This window comes from Halichoeres trimaculatus, unplaced genomic scaffold, assembly GCF_033239565.1.
Source record: "Halichoeres trimaculatus isolate MK-OKI-2021-1 unplaced genomic scaffold, fHalTri1.1 fHalTri1_scaffold_5, whole genome shotgun sequence".
In the NCBI taxonomy this organism is placed as follows: Eukaryota; Metazoa; Chordata; class Actinopteri; order Labriformes; family Labridae; genus Halichoeres; species Halichoeres trimaculatus.
The window spans coordinates 29,621,340-29,645,575 of NW_027437183.1; the positions used below are offsets into that span (position 1 = coordinate 29,621,340).

Sequence of the window (24,236 nt, forward strand, 5' to 3'; positions counted from 1 at the left end):
CAATTATATTTTATTCACTTACAGTATAAACTCAATTAACTGTTGTTGACACAGGAAACCTGCAAGGCTCCTTTTGTACCAAGAGAATTCACAACAGGAATTGATAAGGGAATCGATAAAGAATCAGATCAAAAAGCAGAATCAATAAGGGCATCGGTATTGACAAAATTCCTTTCAATTCTCATCCCTACTCAGATGATCTTTTCTGCATGTATATGCAATCAAGACTAGATCTTCCTCTGTGACTTTATGATCCAGCTATGACCTTAGTCGGACCGCTGCGTGAATGTAAATGTATTGTCCTGGGGCTTGGGTCCAACTCAAAGCCCTTTGTCAGATGTCACTCCCCACGCTCTCCTCCCAGTTTGCTACTTCTTTAACCGTCCTACCCTCTCTGAAAGGCGGCACAAAACCCCTAAAAATAGCCATAAATACTGTCAGCGCACAGTTTGTAGCTTTCAGAAATATTTGCTGCTGATCAAGAGTTGAAACCAGTGATTGATTTGTCATGGACTGTAGCTTCTGTAAGTGAGCATCTACTGGTCCAACTGAGCCATGTGGGTACTACTGTGTTTCGTTTTGTAAGACAATGACATCAAAGCACTCTGATCAGGTATGATAAAAAAAATCTTGTTTAGAGGGTTTTTTTCACCCTAAGAGTAACAAGCCAAAGTAAAGTAAAAACAAATTTCTTTACTACTGTAATAACAAAATAATATTTTCACACCACAGAAATTGAAGCACACACAAGATCTCCTGTGAGGCTTGTGACAACTTTAAAAAGGTGAAAGTAATTCCCTCTACCTGATACACCTGAGTAGACGTGTGATAAACCCTTATTAAACCCTGGTTGAACCTGCTGAAGAAGAGAGAAGCTAAAGCAGTGACCCCAGGTCATTGCTGCTGTGCTGAATACATTCAAAGAAAACCTTGCTCGGTCTTTATTTGTGCTCTAAAATCATCTGGCCGTGGAGAGACTTCTTTTGTAGCTATTTTAAAGCGAAAGCTGAGGCCTTTCATTGCTCGGCAGCAGTGGGGGATTTTCCGAGATATAGCTACACAATGGGCACGAGAGCTTTCCAGAACAGTAACGTGAGAGTTTGGAGAAGAAAATGTGTGTTTTGGCTCCCAGTTTCAGTGGAGCAGTGATTGAGTTTTAGTTGAGTGCATCATTAGATGCAGACACTGCTGTCCAGTGGACCGTTGGTAGTGTCACATGTGAGAAGAGAGGTCGTTAATTGTCCTAATTGTGTGTCATAATCACGTTTTCTATTCAGACAGTATTACATAACTACTAATCTGTTTAGTCAACAACTCACAGTTATTTATAAACTGATTGAGCATGAATTAGGGGCCATCTATTTTAGGTAAGTGTTGCGCAATATAGAGAGAAAGCTGTGAATGTCTCAGCTGATCTGGACGATAGTTGAAAGAGTTTTTTGCAGCCTCTGCTCCGACTGGAGTCCCTCTTTGATCTGGTTTGTAAATGACAGGCATGCATACTTGGTGAACCCTGTTTGGTTTCAGAGTTGGTGCAAACACAGGTCACACTGAAGCGTCTTGAAGTCCTGGTGTGTCCTGGGGGGGGATGTGGGAATCTGAGAGCCGCTGTGGTTTTTTCACAGCCTCTGATATTCCATCACGGTGTTAGAGGCAGAGACTGTCACACAGGGAGGATGTGGCTGCACCGAGTTGTTTGTAGAGCAGTTTCCTGAGGAGAGAGGGAGAACTGAAGGAGCCTGGACAGAAAGGAGGAGGGGGAAGTACTTAACCTAGTCTCTATTTCACACTCACTTCCTCCTCAGCTTCTTGTACTTGCTTACCACCTACGGTTGGACTATATACTCGTCCCTTTGGTTGTGACCACTCCTGCTCTTTTACGCAAATCCACAGACACAATCTCACAAATCTTGCTCAGGAACTGAGGCCAGTCTGGAGGAAATGCCTACGTCCCCTCATGTCTCCACATGCCTCCTTCTGTGATCCTTAGGAATGATTTCAGACCCAGCGTCTCATGGGACCCTGGTGCCTCAGAAATGCTTTCTGACGTTTTAACCTGAACTTTATTACTTCCTGTTTCCTCAACTCACAAAACTTGATAGTCTCTGAAGAAGTGGAATTAATTGCTGAAAGGTTTTTATCACTCTTTTTTAATTAATCTTTTCTGTCACAGGCTCAAATTCAGGCATGGTGCTGGTTCTGGATCACCTCGGGAAGGATGACAGCTCTGGATCTCTGCTGATCCAGCCCCAGAGAGAAGCCATGGGCACAGAGCCAGACCTGGTCCTGTCTCATCGTCAGAGATCTGACTCCTCAGCATCAGAGCGCAGTTTGACCTCAGTGAACTCCAGGTCCACCCTGGACTCTGTGGTGCCAGAGAAGAGTGTGAGCTCGGCCCACAGAGCCCGACTTGATTCAGGAGCCTCTGACCGGAGCCAGAGCCCCTTCCAGCGCAGTCGGCTGGATTCTGGAGCGTCGGAGCGAAGTGTCGGCTCTCTGTCACATGTTAGACAGAGACTGGGCTCAGATGTCTCTGATTCTGGAGTCAGATCTCGAAGAGGCTCAGGATGTTCAGATACCTCCAGTCTGTTCACGAGGAAACGCACAGACTCTGGGACATCTGAGCACAGTGTGAGCATGTCCTCTGAGGAGAGAGGTCCAGTGGTGGAGGTGGAGGTAGCGACAAGTGGCTCAAGTTACAGCACAGATTCAGAAACGGAGAGCAGAGGTCCATCCAACGTCAATACTCAGTCAAACCAAGACAAGAACCAAATCGTTGAACAGGAGCAGCCTGATGGGATGGTTTTATCTCAGAGGGATCCAGTAGATGAGCTGCTCAACGGGAGCGTTAAGGAAAAAACTGAGCTCCAGAAACAAAAGGTAGAGTATTCATTCTAGTGTCGGAGAGAAACCCGATCAAAGAAAACACACAAAAACTGAGCAGATAGTCTTAACCAGGCATCATCCTTCAGGGTCCTCAATGGTTTGTTGAGTTTACAAAGAATCCAAAAGACGTCTTGTACCCTGAGGAGTACCAAACAGCCTGTCAGCTGCTGTGTATCAAACAGACACTGACTCACACCCTTCATAAGGTGCAAAGTAGCTGCTCTGTTTTCCCACGTTTCCCTTTAAAGTGATACTCCAGGATGGAACAAGTTGGGTCCTATCACAAGGTTTAGGGCAGAAATTACCCCTACAGCAGTGTTTTTGTGCAGCAGAAGCCCAGAGCGCACACACCAAACACCCCCTCCCTGCTCCTCTGCTGGTTTCCTCTGCACTCAGACGGGGCCATTTTTTACTTGACCAAATACACCGAAAAAATCTGATATCGGTCTGCATTCACGCTTTATTTAGAGAATTTTCAGCGCGTTACTTTCACACAAAAACACCGCTAAATAAGGCTCTAGTTCTCATCGTGTCGTAAAACGGTACTACCTTTGCTGCAGAGCCACAGCTGGCTACGAGGCGCTCGCCACTTAATGTATCAGTCTGCGCGCTGCGTGCCAGATATAAACAAACACAGGTAGTCTGCCAGGATGAAGAGACACAATGAGAACTAGAGCCTTATTTAGCGGCGTTTTTGTGTGAAAGTAACGCACTGAAAATTCTCTAAATAAAGCGTGAATGCAGACCAATATCAGATTTTTTCAGCGGGAATCTGTTTGTTTGTGTTTTTGGTCAAGTAAAATATGGCCCCGTCTGAGTGCAGAGAAAACAGGCAGAGGAGCAGGGAGGGGGTGTTTGGTGCGAGCGCCCTGGGCTTCTGCTGCACAAAAACACTGCTGTAGGGGTAATTTCTGCCCTAAACCTTGTGAAAGGACCCAACTTGTTCCATCTCGGAGTATCACTTTAATACTCAAAAAAAAAAAAAATTCTAAAAACTCCTGGACGGATCAGTTGGACGTCTTTATTCATCTTCATTAAACACCAACTCAGGGAATATCTTTTGGCAGAATGGCTGTCACCCCAGGAGTCAAGTAACAGAGCAACAGTCTGTGATGATTATAACTGCACCACTAGAGTGGGGTGTCGAGCTAAACACCAAGTGGTAACACACTTTAACAGACTTCACTTTTCTTTTTTGTGCTCCATATCTGATGCCATTACTCAATACTTTAGTGACACTCCAGCATCCACAAACACAGCATGCTGAGCTTCTCTTAGCTGCTGTTTGTCTTTAGTTACTTGGTTACACAAACAAACTGTGCACCTGATTGTCTCTGCTTCACCTCAGCGGTGCATCAGCCTCACCTGCTGTCAGAGAGCGATACACAGTGTTACGGGCCAGAGGTTCTGTCTCTGCTCATGTCAGAGAACAGAGATCACACAAGCACACAGAGCTGCTGCTTCTGCACCGACTGTTCGCTGTGAAGCAACATTTCTCACCAGGGGGACTCAGGGCAAGGTGACGCCATCATGTCGCTCTTCTTAATGTGTTTACTGAAGGACGGCCCCAGTCTTCTTTTATTGTTCCCTGCAAGATACGCTGATGCTCAGTCTCCTGAGAGTAATGTAAACACTCAGGGGGCCCTCTGCCAAAAAAAGAACAGAGGTCCGCTGCTCACTCAAACACAAACGTTACATAATAAAAACACCACGAGTTGTCTCTCTATTTAGTCCTATGTATGAATGTATGTTCAGAGCACAGCCCCTCAAAAAGGAGCTTTGCTGCTGTTAGACAGGCTCAGTCAGGGCTGGTGCATGTGTGAACCCCTCAGCTGACTGATCAGATTGTCATGTGTCTTTTGTGTTTTCTTCTTTTATTTAGATAACAACTAACAGAGATCAGCCTCTCACTCATGACAAAGTGAAGGATTCTGGTAAGAAAGTTCTCCAGCTCTTTACTGAACTGATCATCTACAGAAATAAACATTTATTTTGATACACTGCATAATTCCCAACTGAAACAAAAAAGTGCATCACTTTGTAATGACTTGTTGAGTTGCGAGTGACCATGTAGGGCCACTCACAGAAGAAATGTCTGAGGAGAGGGCATTTCCTCTCTTTCCACCAGAGTGCTCTTTTCTTTGTCTACCGTTCTATAAACTGTGGTTTCCCTTCAAAGCAGCACATCTCTTTTTCCTTTGTTAGGATGACCTCAGTGAATATCTCCCCCTCTAATCACTAATGCTTTTTCCATCAGAGGGTCTGTGCCAGATCATGAGCTTTGTACACATTATCTGACAGTATTAAGGATCTGAGAGTGAAAGAATACCCATGAGTGGAAGAAACATGTCCTGAAAAGTCCATAAACTAGGAACTGAGAGATGGTGAAACGGGGGAGGTTAAGTCAAGCAAAATAAAGGGGCTGGAACTAAACCTGGAGAGGGGAGGAAGGGGGAATAGGATTTGAAGTGGGCTTGTGATGTAGAGGAGGAGAAGATTAAAACAAGGATGTAGAGGATAAGAGCTTTGGTTCTGCTAAGTGTTTTTAAACTTTCCTCCTGCATTGTGTCTTTACAGTCCCTGAGAAGAAAGATGCTGTGCTGGAACGGTTCAACCGCACCAACTCTGTGCGTGATCGAATGCGAAAGTTCACAGAGCCCAGCCAAAGCCTGAATGTCCCAGCTTTGAAGAAAACTCCTCTGAGGAATGGGTCAACCTTCAGCAGCACAAATCTCTCCAAAGCTACCGAGCTGTTTACACACACAGCAGCATCCCTCAGCACATCTGGAGCCGGGCCAGCGAGGCCACATGTGGACTCCACATCCCACACCTCTGCTGCATCTCAGAGTCAGACCACGCCTCAGCCAAGAGGTGTAACTAACAAACCTCTGTCTGCAACCAGCCAATGGCAGAACTCCATGGGTGGGACGAGGCATCCAGCTGAAAAAGATGTGCACGCCTCCAGCGACTCAAAGGAAGACAGGACCCCAGGGAGAGCAGCCGGACAGCAGGTCACCCAGGGAGAGGCAGACCCCGACATGAAGACTTTCCTCACCATCGAGATCAAGGATGGGCGCTCCACCGCCTCATCTACATCCTCACCTAGAGGCAACATCATACCCATCAGCAGCATGACCCCACGCATCAACACCAACACTCTGGGACAGAGACAAGGTAAGAACATCAATCCAAGAACAAACCCTCCACAAACCAAAAAACAGACAGGAACCCACATTTATTATTTTAACCCTTTTATGCTCATTACCTTTTGGCTCACACTTGTGTTTATCAACCTTTTTCCCATCTGTACATTTTTCTAGCATGCCGCTGTGTTTTAGTTCAGTAGAATAATGATATTACAGTGTTTCGACTTCATAAAATTATCACTTGCATCACAGTTGAATCCCCGCCACTGTGGGACGTGACCGGCACCAAGCAATCGGTCACAAGTGGGATGATGAGAAGAGTTTTTGTGAGGCTAAACAAGCAAAGCACAAACATGGATGAGTGGGGATGGATGCTTGGGCTGAATATGAAACAGCATGGTGGTACTGAAGGGTGTTTGTTATGAAGAGGGAGTGAGGTCAGTACTCAACAGTGGAGAGTATATTGGGTCAGAGGAAACAACAAGTGGCTGTCTCAAAACAGACTGAATAGTGAGACTGTTACAGCGTAAGTGAATAATCCTGTGACACAGTACAGAGTTTTATTTGTTACACGCCATTAGTAATGCAGCTCATCTCCTGATAAGAGATTCAAATTTTACAATAATATTTATGTGGAGAATTTTATGCTTTAATTGGGGTGTCAAACAGGAGAGAAATGACAGGAATAAGCATCTGAAAAAGACATGAAACAGAGGAACACAAGCTGCAGTCTACAAATAGCTCCTCAAAATCTCGACCAGTGCCATTTAAACCGTTAATGAAGGGTTTTGCACAATGGTCATTATTTCTAAGTATCAAAAAATGGGGCAGACAGAGAAGACAATGAAATTTTAACATAAATCCCCCTGAAAACAGTATTAAAATGCATTGTCTTTGTTTAGCTATGATGTTAAATAATGCAAAGCCTGCTTTAACACATGGCATTGTTGAGGCTGAGATCTCCAGCTAGTGTTTAAATCATACAACTTAGTTGGTACAAATGTGTTTGATGTCAAGTGATTAATTTGTTCTTTAAGCACAGCAGTAGTCTCTTAGAAACATAATGTTCCTGTACCTTAATCTACTTTACACAGCACACACTGACAGTACAAACAGTACTGGCATGGAGTCATGAACTTAAAAAAAAAAAGAGAGGGAAAGGAAAACAGGAATTGCACGAATCTCAGTCAGCTTCCGTAGCAAAAGTGCTTTAACTGCTGTTACAGTCTGTCAAAACAAGATGTTAAGTTTCAGCTCTCTTCAGCAGCCGGGACCTCCAACCCAAACAGTTTATTTAAGACTGAACATGGACTTTCACGATAGCAGCTTTCTACAACCAACTCACAAGGACGTGATCTGGCAGAGACTCCTTCCAAAGGGTCTCACAGTTTCTCTTCAGTTTAATTTAATGGTTTTGTGTTCCTTCGGGGAACCTGCCTGTCTCCTGCTGACTTAACACTGCTTTGGGTTTCGTCTCTGATTACCTGCTAAAAGCACCCACCGACAGTCTTACATGCACTCAGTGCTGCACTGGTGTGCATCAATCTTTTTATGAGCAGGGGGGTTTGTATGCACATACTCTTGCAGGAGAAGAGGGCTGTTTAGGTTAAAGGTGTCGTAAAGTACATCTCCTCACTTCTCTCATTAGACCCTGGGTACATGTTGTTTATGAAACAATGGCAGCTTATGTAACTGACAAACGGTTACCACCAACACAGTGCATGACTGTTCGCACATTTCAACTATACACATGAGGAGAGTGTGTTCAGAGTCATCTTATAGCTGTGTACAGCATCAACATGAACTTATTTTCTGTTGGTTCCTCTCTGCTCTGTGTCTGTTTCAGAGTTGACCCTGGGCCTCAGAGCAACACCTTTTAAGATCTCTTCATCTGGCCTGTCCTCTGGATCCTCCATCAAGGTATCGTCTGTCTTTCAAAAATGATGTTCTCTGTAATATCATAGCATTGACAGAGCTGATCAACCACTTACTGAGAGCACTTCCTCAGTCCCCTCATATTTATCTGTCTCTCATCCACCATCTCATTTCCATGTCCATTCACTTTAATTAAGATGTTTTTTTTTTTCCTGCGTCCCTGTAGCAACAATCACCTATAAAGTCCAGAGAGGAGAGTGAGCCAGGACATTAAAAGACAAACAGAGTGTGAGAAAAGCCCAGGGAGGAGGGAAGAGCAGTGTTTATCAAACACAGAGCGGGTAGCCAGTCACATCTGTCCTTGTAGGGTATGTGAAGGAGAGGGAGAGACAGAGAGGGAGGTTGCTCTGGGCATTCCTCCTCTTCTCTTGGCAGGCCATGCCCACTGAGATTTATCCGGGAAAAGTTTCCTAAATCACACCTGTCTGTCTTCATGCACGTAATTACTGTCCAGCTAAATGACAGCACATGTTGAAACAGGTCTTGACTGACGGGAGTAAAGATGCAGCTCCAGATCAAAGTGGTACTGTAACTTCTGTGTCTGCTAATTACTGCAGGGCTTGCGTTTGCCTCATTCCACTATCCTCTCGTGGTCTATGAAAGGACACGTGCTCGTGAATGGAGAGCAAGTGAGAAGAGAAGTGTCCTGTTTATTCCTCAAAAGCTGTGTGTTACAGCTCCTTGAGTGGGTAATCCCTGTAATGGGATCACAGAGCTGGTTAATTAATGCTGAAGGGAAACGCTCTGCTTGGCTGCCAGGTGGCTTTAAAGTGTTTGGGTGAGACGAATTTATCAGTTGGACGGATTCTGTAGGAGCAGGATAAGATTCAGCTTGAGATGAGGTTTACATTGTCTTAGATGTGAGTCCTTAAACCCCTTCCATAACAGCAAGCAGGTGATATCCATGTGAATGCTTACATGACTTTTTTTTGCACAACAATGCATAACAATACAGTTGAACTATTAAAAAAGCTTTTAAAATTTCTTTCTGTCATTGCAAATTTGCACATTGGCCTCTTGGGATTCCTTGTTTTTTCCTGCTAGCAACCAAAGAGCACAGTTTGCATTGTTGCCTGCTTAGTGTGCCACTCATCCATTATGAGCTCAGCCCGTAATTGTCAGTGTTATTAATCATAACTGCTTGGAATCAGTGTTAAGCCGCGTGCATTAACTCTGTCTGCGTATTCATTGTATAGGCTCAAGCATGAACGCGTCCTGATGAACCACACAGCTGTTTCAGTAACTTAGATTTCCCCTGTTACGTCACTCAAACAAGGTCATGTTTCACGTTACCCTGTGAGAGTTGATCAAGTTTGACCAAACAAACACTTAGTCTGAGTGACTAACTAAGGAGCTTGTTAAAGATGTTGCAGACACTCTTGGTTAGCATCAGCCGGGCGGAGGCAGCTTGCTTTTCTTCTGGCTGATCCAGAGACCACCTGTTCGGACTTTCCATGTTAAGTCAGAGTTCAAGGTTGTGAGAGAAAGGATTTATTGTAAAGTAGCTTATACAAGTTCCCTTTACACAGTAGTGTATATGTGTCAGCGCAAGAGGAGTCTGCAGATATATCAAAGGAATAAACTGTGTAACATGAGTTTTAATAAGCTCTTCCTGTTTGGTGTTGTTAAACGACGTTTATTGACCACAGTGGTTCCTGTCTGGGGCTCTGATCCGTTTGGGTGGTCTAAGTTTCTCATTGGTGGTCTGACTTCAGCAGTCACAACCTCCATTATTTCTTTGTGGATTTTTTTTAAAATACAATATAAAATGTGAGGCTGATAGTATCAGCGCTTACCGTGGATTGTGTGTGAAGTAAGATCTCCTCAAGGCTCCACAGAGAGAAACATTTCAAAAGAAATAAACAATGGAAAAGCTCAAGAGGGAAAGGGATAGAGTAGGCTCTTGTTATTTATTGCAAAAGCACAAAAGTTTATGGCAAGGTCGAGATTCCTGTGGCATTTCAGTGCTGCGATGAGAGTACATTTCAGACAGGTGAGACTGGAGGCTGATTATTGATGCCTCCTGCTCTCAGTGATCACAGCTGCTCCAGTTCATCTCAGCTGTCTGCTCAGGCTCGGCACAGCGCACGGCCTTGGACACAAATATAAATAATGTCCTGGCTTTATTACCTGGGTGATGACAGGACAGTCGCTCTCTTTCCTCTTAATGCCAAACTTGTGGTCACGCTGGCCGAGAGCTCACAGACACATAGGCCCACGTTCAGTGATTGATTGTCTCACTGTCACACCGAGGCAGAGAGACCCCATTGTTTACATACTGCTAATCCATGACACATGCTGCTTACCCAACCACATCACATGGTGTGGATTTTAACCCACTCTGCAGAGAGGTGTGCAGAAAAGGTGTGGAGAATATAATCGTGCATAAACATTGAGCTTTCTTCTGGAGTTTCTTCAAACTGGTGCATTGCCTTAACTTTAAAATATATTAAAGATTTAATACATCCTACACTTTTAGCTTGAGTGAAATAGATAAAACAATTGTCTTGTCCTGAATTTCCCCTCGGGGATAAATAAAGTATATAAATAACAATAATAAAGTATTTTCTATTCTATTCTATTCTATTCTATTCTATTCTATTCTATTCTATTCTATTCTATTCTGTTCTATCAAATAATTCTATTCAGTCTTACAGACTCTGTATGTACTGTCACAACATTTACTTTTCTGTACACATATAAGCAGTGATGTCCTCTGCTGTGTTTGCACTTTTTAAAATTACACTGCAAAAAACTAAAATCTTATCAAGTGTTTTTGTCTTTTTTTAAGTAAAAATTGTCTTATTATACTCGATATGAGCCACTTCCAACTTATCAATCCAGAAAAATGTCTTGTTTCAAGTTATCAGAGTACAAAAATGAGGTCTGAATTGCTCGTAACCAGTAAAAAAAATCAGCCAATGGAACAAGTAAAAGTTGCTTGAAAATTTCTAGAATAATGTCTTAATACAAGTAACTTTTCTCTTGTTCCATTGGCAGATTTTTTTACTGGTTACAAGCAATTCAGACCTCATTTTTGTCCTTAAATAACTTTAAACAAGACATTTTACTGGATTGGTCATGTGAATTTGGCTCATATTGAGTCTAAAAAGGAATTTTCTACTGAAAATAAGACAAAAACACTTGATAAGATTTCAGTTTTTGCAGTGTAGATCAACATGTGTGATGTATGAGCACTACAGCTGTCACACTGTACCATGAAGTATCTAACCTCATACCAGGTCCTCATTCACAGATACAGTATGTACAGTGTAAATGCACTGTCTATGTGTGGAGTTCAATATGCGCAGACATTTCTCAGTATGCATGTAAAAGATGTACATGAGCCCTTTACACCATGAGTAAGGAGCACACAGCTCTCTGTCAGCGCTGGAGAGCTCTTAATTTAACACAAAAACACTTAAAGAATGCATCCAAGCAACAGCATGGCCTCTTCATGGTAAGCCTGACACACAATATTGATACAGCTCAGGGCAGGAGGGGGGGGTTTTGGTCCGTCTCACCAACACCAACACTTTGTCCTTCATGGACCTGAGCCTCCCTCCAGAGGTCTTCCCTGAATCAGAGTCATACAACACAACTGACCTGATTACAGCCAGGACCTAGATGCGTTCTGTCAGAGATAACTTTGAAGATGAGTGACATTGCAGCGTATAACTCCACTCGACTCAGGCCCAGAGCCACATCTAAACCCTCGCTGCCTGCCAAGGGAGGTGTGAAGGACAAGCCCTCTAAATGAAAGGAAAGTTGAAGGAGGGAGGGGCTGGTTTACATTTTTGCCTCTGACATTCCCCCGCTGGCCTCCCCCAGTGCCCCAGGACTGACTGGATCAGTGGAATAATGGTAGGGCAGGAGATAAATAGACATGTCCACTGCACCTGGAAACAAAGGGGTTGGACCACTGCTGCCTGGGAAACCAGATTCCTGGCATGCTCATTGGCTGTCAGAGTGTTAACCAAGAGAGGAGGTTTTCAGGGAGTATAAAGGACATGTGGTGTTTTGGGAGGTCTCTGTGTCCAGATGGAAAGAGTACCCAGTGCCTTCACATCTGATCTGTGATCATACACTCTGACTCAGATCTCTGGGACACATTTGTGGATTTAATCAGGAGGACTTCATTGTTAAACTGAGTGCAGAAAGTCTAGCCATGCCTGGAGTCAACCTGGATTTCCTCCCAGCCTCCCAGGCTCCTGAAGACTTGGGCAGCCCAGACAGCACTTGTGCAGAATCTGGCCTGGAGGAAGCAATTGGTGATCTGCTTGCACAAGAGGAGGAAGAAGACAAAGAGGAGCAGTTTTGTCAGAGGAAGTTTGAACTGACGTTGCAGTGTGCAGTGGGAGAGATCCACTGTGACCTGCAGGCTTTCAGGAAGCGGGTAGACGTTCGTCTGGAGGAGGCAGCAGCTCAGGTGGCTCCTCTGGCTGAGGCTGTAGCCAGACTGCAAGAGGAGAACTTGAGACTGAGACTTCAGCAAGAAAGGCTTGTGAGGCAAGTGGAGGCTCTGTGCCAGGTAATAGGTCTACCTGATCCATTACTTCACGTAGATGACAGCAAGGAAAGTTCACCTTCGCTTTCATGTGACACCAAAACTCCAAACAATGGCTCTCCAACTCTGTCCGGAGATATTCCAACCCCGTCTTGCGATCCTCCATCCTGCACATCTCAAGATACTTCACTAGAAGCGCTTCCAGATCCTTCTAACTGCACTACCAAAGATTTTCCATCCAGCACAACCCAAGGCACGCAAGGAAACAATCTACAGGATTCTCCTTTAGATGTAGCAGTGGATTCCGATTCAAGTCCACAAGACTCAGAATCTGTACCCTCTGTGACGAGCAAGACTTCAGAACCCTCACCTGTCCAACACCCTCCTACCTTTGCAAGCCGCCGCTCCCTCTCTGCTCCCTCATTGATGGCAGACATACCCTGCCCTGACAGCACGGTACTGCTCTCTAATGGTTCTGATAGACATCTTTTAACTTCTTGTACAAAGATTTTATCTCATGTTCCAGCTCTCTAAGATCTGCTCCAGCCTTGCTGATCTACTGTCTCTCTGCTTGCCTTGCTTTAATCTGGCATTTCATTTGAAAAAAGCTTGGCCATCACAGCTGCGGGTCAGTTTTGACAGCTTGTGTTTATGTAGAGGACTCTGCTTCAGTCTGTCGGGGTGGTATGCCAACCCTCTAACGCCATGTGTTTTTGATAGTGTCCTGGCCAACTCTCCCTCCTGCGTGTGTGTTTGCATACAAACACTCTGCTGAGTAGGAACACTTCCTGGTAAAGGTTTAACATCACGTTTGGAGATGATTTGCTCTGTCCTCGTGTATACAGCCTCCAGATCATCCATTATATTTGTTTTGAAAGGATATTTCACAGTAGTCGTATTTCAAAAGATCCAACTTGTCTGGCATCGGAACAAGAGTGGGATTTGAGGTCTTACTGAGCTGTTATGGAGATTGATAATCACTTTTCCTAACCATAGTTTGGTCTTAAATCCTCCTGTGTGTGTGTGTGTGTGTGTGTGTGTGTGTGTGTGTGTGTGTGTGTGTGTGTGTGTGTGTGTGTGTGTGTGTGTGTGTGTGTGTGTGTGTGTGTGTGTGTGTGTGTGTGTGTGTGTGTGTGTGTGTGGCTGGTGACAACTTGAGGGATACTGAGGGTTTGTAGAATTGGTTTCAGTGATTCAACAAGCCGGAGTTATTTTCATGTCTAATCCTGCAAAGACAGCTGGGTGTACCAGTCAGCTGTCTGACTTCAGGAGGAGTCTCCCCCTCAGTGTTTCTCCCTCCCAGCCGGCAGATTGTGATAATGAGGACTGACCTTATCAGAGCAAGTCTCCTACGCCTTTGTGCAACGTTAGTCACGTCTCCCACGTCAGCTGTGTGTAACTCTGCTGGCCGGGTGGTGTATTCTTGATCAACCAAACAAAAAGAGCATTTATGTGGCGCAGTGACTCACATGAGTCAGCTGCAACTGAATTTAACATGAGTAGAGCATTAAGGTAGCTGATATTTTCCCTCACATGCTTTTCCTTTAATGACTTAGTTTGGCTTTTGTGTCCCAAAACATTCCTCATCGGTCAAGTCCGTCCCAGGTCCAGAAGAGTCTCCAAACCAGTGGTCACCCTTGATCACTCAGCACTGTGGCTGTGTTTGGCTCTTTTCCTCGTGGAGACCTGACCCAGCTGGGGCCCTCTGGGAGGAGGGCTGGGTGGTGGTGGTGATAGAAATGAACAGGGCCAGCTTTCTGAGCTATATCTGAACCAGGCTTCAGCCACAACAAAAGCTCTGAAATCGACCACAGGCTTTACACCACGAATGAAATGTGGCCAGTGTTATCTGTGCATCATCAGTCCAATACTCATCACTCTTCCTGAACACACTGCATGAGGAGGGCGGTTTTCAGACACCACATCTGTTAATGCATTGGCCTTGGTAGGGATGGGTACCTTTCACATTTGAAACGATATGGTACCGATGCCCGGTACCTAGCAATCGGTACCGGTACTCAACGGTACCAAGTTTCTGTACTTTTTTGTGTTTATGTGGTAAAAAAATATCAATTTATTTAATAATGACATATAAAAAAATTAAATTTAACAAATTTATTCTTCAATATATTACCTTGTAATGCTGTGTTCATGTCCAGCATGGAAAATCACATACTCTTCCACTCCCTCAGAGTCACAAGGATGCATTTAGGTACCTAAACATGGTACCTTTTGGTTTTACATGAATCGATACCCGGTACTTTTGACAGAATTTGGTCGGTACCTATAAAAGTACCTAATTCGGTACCACTCCCTAGGCCTTGGTGGTGTACTGTACCTGTCGAACAAACATTTGGATGGCAGCAGCTCAGTATCATTTAGACACTCAGGGCGTCAGTCACACTCCATGCACTCTGCCAACAGTGTCCTGGCACAGGTCCTCCTGCTCGTATGTGCTTACTGTCACCCTCTGTGGCATTGTTGGAAGGCACAGGAGATGGAAGAAATGATGTGTTGTGGTGAGTGGGCTGGCTTAGTACAAAAAGTGATTATCAGAGGGAGCCTGCTTCTCACACTCACGCCTATTATGGCTGCAGCTGGTTAAACAAAATCCTCTTCTGCTTATCGTGTCCTTAATGTCAGCTTCACTTATGTTTTCCTTTTCTGGGTTTTATGAGTGTTACACTAACAGCCTTAACCCCAGGTTAGGGGGGTCTGCATGTAGGAGTGCTCATATGATGAAGCACACGTCCAACCAATGTCACAGCTTTTTAAAGAATGAACAACTCCTTTTTAACTCTGAGTGTAATTCAAGTAATCAAACATGCATATACACTTCTGTGTGTGTGTTTGTGTCTTTCACAGATGGAGACAGAGCCAGTCATGACCTCCATGCCGGTGTTTTCAGCTGGACCTTCGGTCACCGTGGCCTGCAATGCCCCAGCCATCCCCAATGGCTCCACCAGCATCCAGGCCAAACCTGAAGAGCGCTCCGGAAAACTGACGGCTGAGCAGCTGGCTGCTGTGGAGGATGAAGAGCTCCTTGATAAAATGGTACCCAACAACATCCTCACATTTCCATATTAAAATGGATCTAAATGTGCCTTTTAATTACAAATACACTGGCTTCAGTTTGTGCTCCACTATTTTGTCTCACTAGCTTTGTAACGGGGCATTAGAAAAATCAGTTGAGTGTGTGTGTGTGTGTGTGTGTGTGTGTGTGTGTGTGTGTGTGTGTGTGTGTGTGTGTGTGTGTGTGTGTGTGTGTGTGTGTACAATGCTGTGTTGGCACTGCATGCCACCAGGCCTCTTGTGTGGAATGACATCTCATTGTTTCCATTTGTGCTTTGTTTTTTTCCACAGCTGGATGAGTCAAAAGACTTTGAGGAAAGAAAAATGATTCGCGCAGCCATGAGAGACCTTCGCAAGAAAAAGAGAGGTAACAGATGAAAGAAAACAACCATCTATCTACTGCTCTTATCAATGAGTTATCTCACCCTATTTATTGGTATAAAGGAGCAAATTCAAGCAATTTTTCCTTAGGGATTATTAAAGTATTTCTGTTTCTGTTTCTGAAACAGTGCATTTTTTTAAAATCAAACACTGGTTCTTTTAAGTATGTAAAAACCCTGCAGTTGCTTCAATATTTCTGTCCATTCTGCTCTTAGAGGCCATGCTGGGATGTACTCAAGAGGAAATAGGTAGGGCAGGCTGGTGTGCAGTGTGAATTAATGAGTGATACTTGCCTGCGTTTGACTTTTTGTGTGCACCATCCTGTCATTGTCAGACCACAACAATTTCCAAAAGTGAATCTCTGTGATGTCTGTGGTGGATAATGAAGAATATGTTGATTGTTTTTTGAACATGCATGGATCCTGCTTTTTATTTGTACATATGGAAACAACCACATCTAACTTGATTTATGTTCTTTCACTAGTCACTTGTCTGATGACATTAAGCTGAGAGTTAAGCAATTAAACTGTGTCCTTGGGTTTATCATGGAAGAATCACTGAGTGTAAGGGGCCGTTTACACGACAACGGTTTTAAGGTGAAAACGCAAAAGTTTTGTTGCGTTTTACCCTCGCGTTTACACGGAAACGGCAATTCAGCCGACCCACAACGCAAACTTTTGCAAACGGCCTCTAGAGTGGGATTTTTCTGAAACAACAACTGTCGACGCCGTTGCCAGGTAAACAGTAAGATCGGCGCTGATGTCACACTCCGCCTCGCGCGAGCGCATACACCGGGACAACAGTACTGTTGTTACGATCGTCACGAACTGCCGTGTTGTGCTTGTGCTGCTCAATCTGCTGTCTGTTTTCATACAAGATGTGCATCTGTTACTCCACTTCTGCATTTATTATTCCCCAATACACCAGATGATGAGCTCAACTCTACTTCGGTTGAGAGCTCCCCGAAGCTGCTTCTGGACAAGACAGTTATAGCGCCACCTTCAGGCCTGGCATGCTTACTACAGCGTTTTCAGTCCTGCGTTTCCGCGTAAACGCAGATTTTTTTTGCACTGCGTTTTCGCTGCTTTTTAGCGTTTTCAGATGAAACGTTGTCGTGTAAACGGGGCCTTTTAAGAGCGTCCTAAGCATCGTAACCTCAGACTTATTAAGACATTTAAAGACCATGAACAGTCAGATCTTAGGGACATTTTTTTTTTACCACACTTCCAGTTGAAACAACACATTTAGCAGACCTATGCATGGACAGATAGCAGCTAATACTTATATTTCACTAAAAAAAAAAAGTTTAACCCAGCCAACAAGTTGCTGTGAGCTAATAATTCTACATATTGGTGTTACATGATTCTAATGGACATGCTGACATAATTTAACACTAGCATTAGCAGCACATCTCTAGCTAACTGGTTATCATGAGGTTGATTATTACAAAATTCAGTTTAAAATGTTTTAAAATCAACTCAGCTCACTGCTAAAAAGAGATTTGCAGGAGGACTCAGCACATCATTCACAAGGGACTGTTTGAGCACGTGTGCTCTCTTTGGTCTGTGATGTTTGTGACAGTTTTGGCTTTTCTGTGAGCTTTCCACCTGCAAGTGTTAGTGTGTTCAGAGGAATTAAAGAGTGCTGTGGAAAGAACTCTGAAATGCATCATCTGAATTTTGGAAGTCGATTATAATCCATCTTTGTGGCTGTCAGATGAGCTGCTGTCAGTTTGTTTAGGACCTCACAGTCCCCTTTTTCCACTGACATCATCTCCTCACTTTATCTTCATTCCTGTCTCTTCTCTTCTCTTCTCTTCTCTTCTCTTCTCTTCTCTTCTCTTCTCTTCTCTTCTCTTCTCTTCTCTTCTCTTCTTTTCTCCAACACAGACCAGAGAGAAAAGGAGCGGGAGACCCGTTTGCAAGAGCTTCGGAACCAGAGAGACGAGCGAGCACAGAAGAATCGGGCTGGGGTCGGTGCGGGAGAGGTGGTGATGAGGAAGGTGGAGAAATCTGCAGATGGCTCCAGCCTCAGTCAAGTCACCAAGACAGACCGCTTTGCTCAGTCTGGTAGTCATTTCTTCTTTTTGTTCACTGTCCATTTCTGAAACCTCTCCTGAGCATGTATTTTGCCAGCTAAGTCAACAAAAAATGTTCTACAACCACAAGACAACAACTAGGGAGTAAAAAAAAATGCATCATAGAAAATTTAAAACAGACAGGAAAAATACATCAGAAGACAGTCTTTTGAGTAATTCAATGATTTAAATGTGTATTTCTGTGTTCAGATGATGGGAGCAGATCATCACGCAGCACTGTTGTGGAGGCTAGTTATGTACAGAAAACAGACAGTAAGTCAAGAACTTATTTTCATCTTTAATTTTCTTTCCTAACTGTGCCAGGTAACAGTGTTTGTTTTGTGTTTTTATTGTGTCAGGAGGGACAGTCCAGTCAAAGACATACAGCTTCTCATCCTCCACATCTTCATCCTCTAACACAAGCAAAAAAGTGGGAAGGTAGGTCATTAAGTATCACAACACCAAGTTTAAAATCTGTACGCTTTCAGGTGTTAACTGTCCTGTCCTGTCTTTGCTCAGTGTGTTTGATCGAGAGGATGATTCATCGTCTCGCAGCGGCAGCAGTGGGTTAGCCGCTGTGGAGAGAAAGCAAGCAGAGAGGCGTAAGGAGCTGATGAGAGCTCAGACTCTTCCAAAAACCTCTGCCATGCAGGCCCGCAAAGCTATGATAGAAAAGCTGGAGAAGGAGGGAGGCAGGTAAGTGTAAACAGAGAGATCTGACTACCAAAGAAAGAAAGAAAGGAAGTAGATCTGATCTTGTAAATATTAACACAAACTTCACTTTTGTTTCAGCCCTGGAAATCAAGCGGTTGCCAAGGTAAACAAGGTGCAGCGCTCCACCAGCTTTGGTGTACCCAACGCAAACTCCATCAAGCAGATGCTGCTGGACTGGTGCCGTGCCAAGACCCGCTCATATGAGGTGAGCCAAACGGACTTAATGCTCATCTCTTAATTCAGATTATTAAGACAAGAGACAGCGGTATTATTTTTCCCCAAGGAAAGTTTCCATCACTTATTTGGTTTGTTTTCTCCTTCAGCATGTGGACATTCAGAACTTCTCCTCCAGCTGGAGCAATGGCATGGCTTTCTGTGCCCTGGTTCACAATTTTTTTCCTGAAGCCTTCGACTATGACAGCTTGAGCCCCAGCAACCGCAGGCAAAACTTTGAGGTGGCCTTCAGCACCGCAGAGTGAGTACACAAAAAAACTACGCTTTTTTTTTCCTGGGAACATGAACACTAACCACGTTGAATCTTTTTTGATTTGAGAATCAAGTGACATTTTGGGGAAACCACATCAACTGCTGCTTTTACTTCTGTTAAGCTCCACACTTAAACAGTGAAGAAACCAGCAAAAGAAGATTCAGGAGATTTATATTCTCTGTTAATCTTGTGACGGAGACATTTCCTCCAACCTGTAGCAGTTCTGGGATGACTACACAATGAAAGCCAAACAAATCAAGCTGCTCCCATCTTGAATCTACACTTGCTTTTTCTACTTTTTCCTGATTTCTCTGTAAAATCCACCTCTAGCTTTATTTCCTCACACGAGAATTGAAAAAAGCAGAAAACACCTGGAAGCTCCTCAACTGATTTTTGAAAAGCTAACTCTTCCTGTTTTTCCCAGGTGTATTGAAGCAGCTCACAGCCGCTCCTACTTTAATTACTCCACATCTTAACCTCCATTTGTCCCCCTCATGAGTAACTGCTGCGACACCCTCCATCGGCTCTAATCCAGAGACCCATGAGCAAACTGTCCCCAAACAGCCATGAGGTTAAAAAACAGACAAGTCCTTGACTACAACTCCCGTTTCTCTCCTACTTCTTTTTCTTCTTTTCATACCTTTCTCATCTCTCTTTCATCACACCATTCTTACCTCTGATGCCTCTCGACCACTTTGTGTGTGTGTGTGTGTGTTCACATGCTCCCCAGTAGGATGGTGTCAACCATAGAGCACTGGACTGTCACCAAACCACCGCCTGCGTCCTTCTGCTTTTGTGTCGCATTATCACTCACTTTTCCCCTTCAGGCACCCCCAGCAGTTTGTTGTTATCTGGAAATCCTACACACACTCTCTCACACACACACCATTCTGTGCACAAGTGTGGTTAAAGTCACCATACAAGAGTGTCTTTGTGTTTTTCTGCTGAGCTCTTGTTTTTTTTATCACTGTTACTTGTATTTCTGTAAGAATGTAGAGGTTATGAGATTGTCTAAGTTTCCTCTTAGTGCACCAAAAAAGCAACAAAAAACAAAAAGTCTGAATGAGCATCAGCTGACGCTCATTTGACATTTTGTTTTGTCATATATTTATGTGTGTTTGTCACATGCTGAACGTGTCATGATGTTCATGAAGCATGTCAACCCATGGATATGTTTGTCACCACAGAGAATGTAATGTTTTTGTTTCTCTTTGTGTCCTTTTCTCTCTCCGTCTCTCTGTTTCTTCTCCTTAATCTTTGACGTTTGGCTGCTCACTGCTTTATCTGTTTTTTTTTCATCCTCTCCTTCCTCAACTCTTATCTGTCCCGCTCTTTCTCCCTTCCTCTTCCCATCTGTACTCTCTCTCTTCCCTCTGTCATTTTTTTCTCCCTGATATCTTCTTCCTTTCCTTCTTCCTCCACTCCTGCTCTCTCCACCTCCTCCCTCCCTGCCGGGTGTGGGCACAGGAAAATGGTGGACTGTCCCCAGTTGCTTGACGTGGACGACATGGTGAAGATGCGCGAGCCGGATTGGAAGTGTGTGTATACCTACCTGCAGGAGTTCTACAGGGGTCTGGTGACCAAAGGCCTGGTTAAAACCAAAAACTCCTCCTAGAGTCGCAGTCTACCTAAAACTGAACCCATGGTGAGAGACGGGGAAGCCAAAGAAGGAACGTCGCATTTTGTGACAGAGGGAGGGTGTATGAGTTTGTTCATGTTTATACCAGGGGTGTGATTCTTCTCCCTTCAGTGGTGACTCCTTCATATTTCATACTGATCCTGCTTTATCTGAAGTTACTGAGAACCAAAGATCCAAACATGGTGTGTGTGAGTGTGTGTGTGTGTGTGTGTGTGCTTGTGTGTGTCCATGTGTGCATCCTACAAAGCCAGACTATGGCCCAGGCAGGGAGCCAGGACCATCTGCAGCAGCACACTTTAAAAGGACCTGCTGCACTGGGATGTTTCAAACAGAGGAGTTGAGAAACAAAACAGAGAACAGAGAAGCGATGTTGTCCAATGACTTTTTATCAAATATAGGTTTACAAGTGTTTATACGTTTGGCTTTTAAAGCTTTTTCAAGGTTCCCTAACAGTTAAGTGCAGAGTGACTTGTGTCTGTAATTCATTAAATCACCCAACAGATTTTCTGTTGTTTACATTTATCTCCTCATGCACAAGTTAAGGCCTGGTTCTGTTACTCTACTCTTTGAACCTGTCTGTCAGGGTTTACACTATGTGGAGATAGCGCCACCTTGTGGTCAATCTGATCTGGTCAATCAAGATATGTCTGATTTCAAAACTTAATTTATTTAAAACGCAACTTATTGGCAAAGTTTATTTATAGAGAGATCTTTCACGTGGATGATTAAAAAATTACTGTAGACAAAATCAAGTTGGATCAAGAAAAAAGAAAAGCAGAAAACAAAGGTATGACAGGGCTGCACATCGTGTGTGAGAGAGAGCGAGAGACACCGGCATTACTGTTGATGGCGATGGATAATTATAAATGAATACTAGATGATATTCTTCCTCCTCCTCAGTTTCTCGGCCTCTCCTCTCCCTCCTGTGTCCTCACCTCCTCTTCCTCACACTCACTTGTATATTTCTTCCTCAGGACCTTCGCAAACTGCATGCCTCTGCTGGAAGTGGAGGACATGATGATCATGGGAAATAAACCTGACTCCAAGTGTGTCTTCACATATGTACAGTCCCTGGTCAACCACCTGCGTAGGTATGAGATGTCCATGGGTCGACCATGTGACCTCTGACCTGTGTATAGTGAGTGTTGGCCTACCCCCCTGAATTCACCGGTCCCAGACCCTCCCAGGCTCCGGCTCCATCTCTCCGTCTTCACCTGATGATGTCCCTTCACCCTGACAGGCTGTTTCATCACACATCTCTGATGGACCAGCTGGGACAGTGTGTGTGTGTGTGTGTGTGTGTTTTTGTGAGTTTGTTTATTATCTTTGTTGGCAGTGGTAATGAGTATTCATCATTTCAGTTTTTTTCTGAACGCACATGTTCAACACACGGGCAGCCCACCTTCTTACAGGACGCCTAAGTTTTCATAAGAATCCTTTAAAGCTTTAAGATGTTACTTAACTGTTCTAATACTCAGCTTTGTTTCAGATAAAAATCATCATTCAGTGACTGTGTACAGAAAAGACATCAGGAAAGGAGAGGAAATTTAGAAAGGTATTGATCCCTTTAAGTTATTTAAAGTTTTATTTCTTTTATTAACTTTAATTATCTTAATTTTAGCATTATAGATGGTAAATGACCGAGAAATATCCATGACAACCATGTGATGGCATTATTTGGTCATTCTGGTACTTCTCTTTTTTTTTTTTTTTTTTTTTTACCAAACATTAGTAGCTTGAAGAATTTTAAGTAAGTTATTATTCTAATGACGATGTAGATTTTAATATTTAATACGAGCACAGGGAAGTTCTTTACTTTATTATTTAATGAATGCAACACTTGCATTGTTGCAGTGAAATACTGATTTATGTCACCTTTCATAACCTTACAGTGCTACTGAGAACAGATTTCAGACGTGTTTTTATCATTTTAACACTCCTGTGTTATACGACAGCAGCAGCAGAAGAAACTGCTGGCAGATTAACACATTTTTTTCTTCAGGTTTAAAGGAAACAATAAGGGTGTTTGCAGTTTGCCATTCAGCTGAATTGTATCATAACATGATGTCATTGCTTTTCTGCCAGCTAAAGTACAAAAACTAAAGAAGTGCAGCATCACGGCCCTGCCAAACACACTCACACAGCTCCTCCATAGGGCTCCCTTCAAATGCTTGAGTAGGTTTTTTTTTTTTAAATATAAATGTAATTTTGTATTTTGTTGGTGTATTTTGTGCTTCCAAAAGTTCAGTTTAAAGAGAAGTGAGCTACAGCTACCACAATGCTTTGTGAAAATAATTTAGGTAACTTTGATGAGAAGATAGTGGGCCTGATGAAAGCTGGCTTTTTGTCATAATGTGAGTAATCATGACAAAACAAGACAGATAACTGTATATTTTATGGCATGAAGCAAAGAAAATGTTTAATGATTTTTATTCTGCTTGTAATATTATTGTTCCTTGGAGAGATATTTAAATTCTGATTGTTTCAGAGCTGATTTTGACAAAATGTATATCTTGAAGCTCTGTTTTGGTTGAATTTGAGAAACTGTTGAACTATCTCACTGCTGTCAACAAAGAAATGAAAACCTAAAATGCAGTGAGTGCTGTAAATAAGAGCTTAAACACATTTTGACTTCATGTTTCTGAGCACCAGTTAAATGTGAACAGAAATTAAAGTTATTTGAGAAACAAATGACATTGTGGTGGATTATTGCTCCAAATCTTAAGAAGACAGCTTTTTGTCTCAAGTGTCAATGCAAACATTCAAACATTCTTCCTGTTAACAAAATACAGTGAGGAAAATAAGTATTGAACACATCAACTTTTTTCTCATCACATTTATTTCCAAAGCTGCAATTCAAACAAATTTTCTACAAGATATTGGTATTAACTCAAATAATCCATACATGAAAAGAAATCTCAACATTCAGGTCCATAAATAATGATTATGTGGAATTAAGTGTGATAACACAGGAAAAAAGTATTGAACACACTAACTGAGACTCATCTAATACTTAGTGGAGAAGTCTTTGTTTGCAATGACAGCTTCCAGACGCTTCTTGTATCTTTTAACTAATCGCTCACTGCTCAGGTGTGATTTTGGCCCATTCCTCTGCACAGATTGTCTTTAAATCTTGAATATTCTTTGGTGCCCTCTGGTGAACCCTTTTCTTTAGTTCTTTCCACAAATTTTCAATTGGATCTAAGTCAGGTGATTGACTAGGCCATTCTAACAGATTGATTTTCTTTTTTTCAAACCATTTGAGAGTCAACTTTGCCGTGTGCTTTGAATCGTTGTCCTGCTGAAAGGTCCAGCCACATCTCATCTTCATCATCCTGGTGGATGGCAGCAGATTCATATCAAGAATTTCCCCATACATGGCTCCATTCATT

The 24,236-nt window shown here is 43.2% G+C and overlaps 1 protein-coding gene across 1 annotated transcript in view; it reads left to right on the forward strand.

Moving 5' to 3' along the window:
- The window catches only part of smtnb (smoothelin b), a 55,143-nt gene extending 31,625 nt beyond the window's left edge, over positions 1–23,518 (forward strand). The window contains 16 exon segments of the mRNA XM_074669273.1: positions 2,174–2,880; positions 4,769–4,820; positions 5,464–6,060; positions 7,879–7,952; positions 15,340–15,528; positions 15,838–15,913; positions 16,143–16,175; positions 17,817–17,996; positions 18,215–18,277; positions 18,364–18,442; positions 18,524–18,700; positions 18,797–18,923; positions 19,042–19,193; positions 20,673–20,805; positions 20,807–20,850; positions 21,819–23,518. Coding sequence (XP_074525374.1) covers positions 2,174–2,880; positions 4,769–4,820; positions 5,464–6,060; positions 7,879–7,952; positions 15,340–15,528; positions 15,838–15,913; positions 16,143–16,175; positions 17,817–17,996; positions 18,215–18,277; positions 18,364–18,442; positions 18,524–18,700; positions 18,797–18,923; positions 19,042–19,193; positions 20,673–20,805; positions 20,807–20,850; positions 21,819–21,972 — 2,837 coding nt within the window. The 3' untranslated portion in view covers positions 21,973–23,518.
- Positions 23,519–24,236: the final 718 nt, after the last annotated feature.